At 24.8% G+C, this 3,989-nt stretch overlaps 1 protein-coding gene across 1 annotated transcript in view; it reads right to left on the bottom strand.

Moving 5' to 3' along the window:
• Nucleotides 1-1,739, bottom strand: part of LOC107471404 (protein trichome birefringence-like 19) — a 4,303-nt gene extending 2,564 nt beyond the window's left edge. The window contains exon 1 of the mRNA XM_016090865.3: nucleotides 1,202-1,739. Within this exon, the coding sequence (XP_015946351.1) occupies nucleotides 1,202-1,693 (492 nt within the window). The 5' untranslated portion in view covers nucleotides 1,694-1,739. The remainder of the gene's footprint in view (nucleotides 1-1,201) is intronic.
• Nucleotides 1,740-3,989: the final 2,250 nt, after the last annotated feature.

Genomic DNA, 3,989 nt, shown 5'->3' with positions numbered 1-3,989 from the left:
GTAATTAAAAAATATAAAATAAAAATAATAATAATTAAAATGATATAAAATAAAATAATTTTGAAATTTTTAACTGATTTTTTGTTGCATTCCATGTTAAAAATATAAGTGATATTTTCATCTCGATCGAATTTTCTTATGTTATCTTTCAACGTGTATGAGACTATGAGAGAGACAAAAACAGAAATTTCATCAAAGTGACCATTCACCTAATCTATGTACTAATTAATAGGATACAAACAAAAATGCATTTACTCATAATTAATAACTATATAATATGACACGTGAGTGTAATGAACTTCTTGATGACTCATTTTTTCTCTCAAGTCTTTAAAACTTAATTGAGAAGGATAATGATGGCTTTCAAGTGCCAAAATGTATGAAATCTCTAAATTCAGATCTGCCTAATCTTAGAAAGAGGGAGAGAAGAGGGTATCATCATTAATCCAATGAATTGAAGCTCAATTCAGCTTTATAAAAGTTAGTAGGGTAAAGGTGAAGGCTTGTTATGTGATCAGATTACCAAATTACGTAGCATCAAAGCATATATAATCCACATCACAATTCGAATCAATATAAAATCAAATAAGATCAAATTGATCGAGTGTTTGATTTGGTCTTCGTGTGTGTCGAAATTGTTAATGTTATAAGTTTAAGGTATATAAAATTAGTCTCATATCAAATAAAATAAAGAAGAATAACGAGTTTATAAGATGAAAGTTCTATTAATTTATTATCTTAAAATTTTGAATTGGATGTGATATATTCTCATTTTATGATAAAAAAAAAATTGATGCAGAAACCTAGGTTTTTAATAAATCTAAATAGTAGAAGTATTGTTATGATTATTCACTTCATTTATTACTTCAAAATGATTTTTGTAGATTTAAGAGTTTCAATTTTAAACAAACAATCAACAATGTTGAGTAGTAATTTTATGCTCCCAATAAAAATTTAAGAGGGTAAGACATCATAGTAGATAAATTTGTTACTTTTCTAAAGTTATTTTACTATATATTTTGGTTAATAAAATAAAAGTTTAATTTTGATATACTTATAATATAAATTATTTTGCATAATTATTTAAATTATATTATTTTTTTAATAACAATAATTCACATATTAATTATAAAAAATTTCATATAATTTGAATCCATTGTTTTAACTAGAGTATAGTTTTATTAGAAGAAATGAAACATACCCTTGACAGGAGGCAGATCATAGATTGCATCTGATTTCTTCCAACTGAGTCACCAACAAAAGCCATGGATTTTCCCTTAACAATGTCAAGAAAGTGCCAAGGATTGAATAAAGGGAGTTGACATTGATAAGGCTTCCACCTCCATTTCATGAACTGAGAATCAGGCCTTCCATACTTGATGCAATTCTGGTGTTCATGAATGGCCCAACACGTTTCATTTGTGTAATATGGTGCCTCTGGATTCGGCACCCATTCCCCTCTGAATATGTCACATTTATTATTATATTCTGATGCTTGTGACTCATCATATTCATGTGCATGTGGTTTGGATTCTATGTTCAATAGAGATGAGTAACCAAAGAGAGGATAATAAGAAATTGGGGAGAGAGTGATTAATATGAGTAGGCTAAGGATTAGCAATGTTATTAGGAAAGTTAGTTTGGGGGTTATTAATTGTTTCCAAGAGAGAAGCTCGGTGTCTTGGAACTTCATATTTTTAGAGAATGAATTGATGAAGAATAGAACAAAGAGAGGAAACAAGAGAATGGAGCCGCTAAAGGTGGACACAAATTGGAACTAGTATTGCACTTTATAAACTATATTTTTTTATCAGTTTTATTTAAAGTTTTTTGTTGACCAATATAGGTTACTAGAGTGTTATCGGTTCAGTTTGGTTTGATTTTGGATCAAAAATCAATCGAACTGATCTGTTCAGTTTTCACAGAGTATCAACTAATCGGTTTATTGTTTGTGCAATAATTGAACCGAACTGAATTGAACCGAACTGAATCGAACCAAAAGTAGTTTAATTCGGTCAGTTTGTTGGTTTTTAAATCCTAACTAATAGAAAATTAATCTCAGTAAAATAATGTTCAAAATAATCAATAAATTAAAATAACATTACATTACATTCAAATTCAACACAATTTCAACTCATTTCAACAACTAAACATAAAACAAACACATTTATTAAGTTCAAAATTTCCATTTCAATGTATTACTAAGCCACTTTTTCGATTCGGTTTGGTTCGGTTTAGTTCGATTTTACTTGGCAAAACCAAACCGATCAATTTAATTCGAAAAAAAACCAATTTTTCGATTTTTTATTCGATTGTTGTAAATTTCGATTCGATTTTATAGTAAATTTCGGTTCGGTTTAATAACTTACACTCCTAATTACTGCATTCACAGGAATTGAAACTTCGAAAATTATTAAAATAGAGTAATGAACTAATTACTAGACTAACATAAATTGATTACTATATAAACTATACACATATACAAACATATTATATCTATGGCTCGCTGTTAAATATTCTTTAGTAAATAAAACATTTATTATATTATTAATGGATTTAACTTTTATGCAATATCAGTACAAAGTAATTTTACACGTACATTATTCAATTACGTAATATTATATTTTCTAAAAATAACTATCTTTTATATTAACCACGTAAATGATTATCTAAAAAAATAAATGTGATTACACGACTGAGTGAAACGCTTTACACTATTAATGTATTAAAATTAAATTCTATTTTTTATTAAGTAGAAAAATAATAATCCATTATTTATAGGACCAAAACTATATATTTTTTTGGTGACTATCAAAACTATATATTTAACCCTATAATATGTTTATATGTTTTATTTTTTTTTTCACAATGAATTTTTGCATAAATAAAGTAAAATTTAAATCCTAATACTTGTTTAACCAAACTAATAAACTAACCATGATACCAATCCAATTTTATCTCATTTTATATCAACTATTTTATATATGTAATGACTAATGAGAAACATGTATGGTTCCGGTTGGGCCTGGATTTCCCCAGTTTTTAAAGGAAACCATACTTGTTTTGTAGCCGAATTCCCATTTAGGCTTCTTAGTGGGCTAAGGTACTATAACTGTCAATGTTTCTTTAGATTCGTTTGAGAGTTATAATTCAAAACTATCCAACAGAACTGATCCCAAAAAACAAAAAAAAACACCTAACCGACAAAAAATTTAGATCATCTCCAATACAATATTTTTAGAATATCATTTTTAATATTTTTAATATATAAACTAATTTAAAATTAAAATTTATATTAAAATTTATTTATAAAATAAAATCGGTATTACTTTGACAAAGAACTAATAAAAGTTTATCATTCTTATAATTATGTTGATAGAATAATTAAAAATAATATAACATTCTAATTGAATTAAGATTAAGTGTTTATTTGGATGTCATTATCTTGATAAAAAAAGATCTTTTTTTCAATAAAAAATATATATTTTTATTTTTTAGTGTGTTTGAAAAATTTCTAATAGTAAAAGTAAAAGTAAAAATACTAAAAAAATAAAATAAAAAACATCTTTTTTGGAAAATTGTAATTTATATTTTTTTAAAATATCTTTTTTCTTAAAAAAATGATGTTTTTTATATAATAAATAAATAAAAAAGTACTTTTATATTATTATACCCAAACATAATTGATAAATACCCAAACATAAAATTAGTTTTATTTTTCCATGAGATTTTTAAAAAGAAGATAACTCGAAAAAAGATATTTTTTTAAAAGTTCACCCAAACAAATTCTAAATATTGGAAGAACAAATTTTACTTTTAATTTCAAATTACTATTTATAATAAATGATTCCATAAATATTTATGTGTCATTTTATAAGATTTAAAATAAAATTAAAATTAAAACTACAATTGGAGATACTCTTAACATTTAAAAAAATACTAATAATTATATATCTTAAAAGAAAAGTGAATAAATGTTAAGAAATGAC

This window comes from Arachis duranensis, chromosome 10 (genome assembly GCF_000817695.3).
Source record: "Arachis duranensis cultivar V14167 chromosome 10, aradu.V14167.gnm2.J7QH, whole genome shotgun sequence".
Lineage (NCBI taxonomy): Eukaryota > Viridiplantae > Streptophyta > Magnoliopsida > Fabales > Fabaceae > Arachis > Arachis duranensis.
Note: the sequence above shows the minus strand (reverse complement) of the source record. Positions and strands in the feature narration are given on the sequence as shown.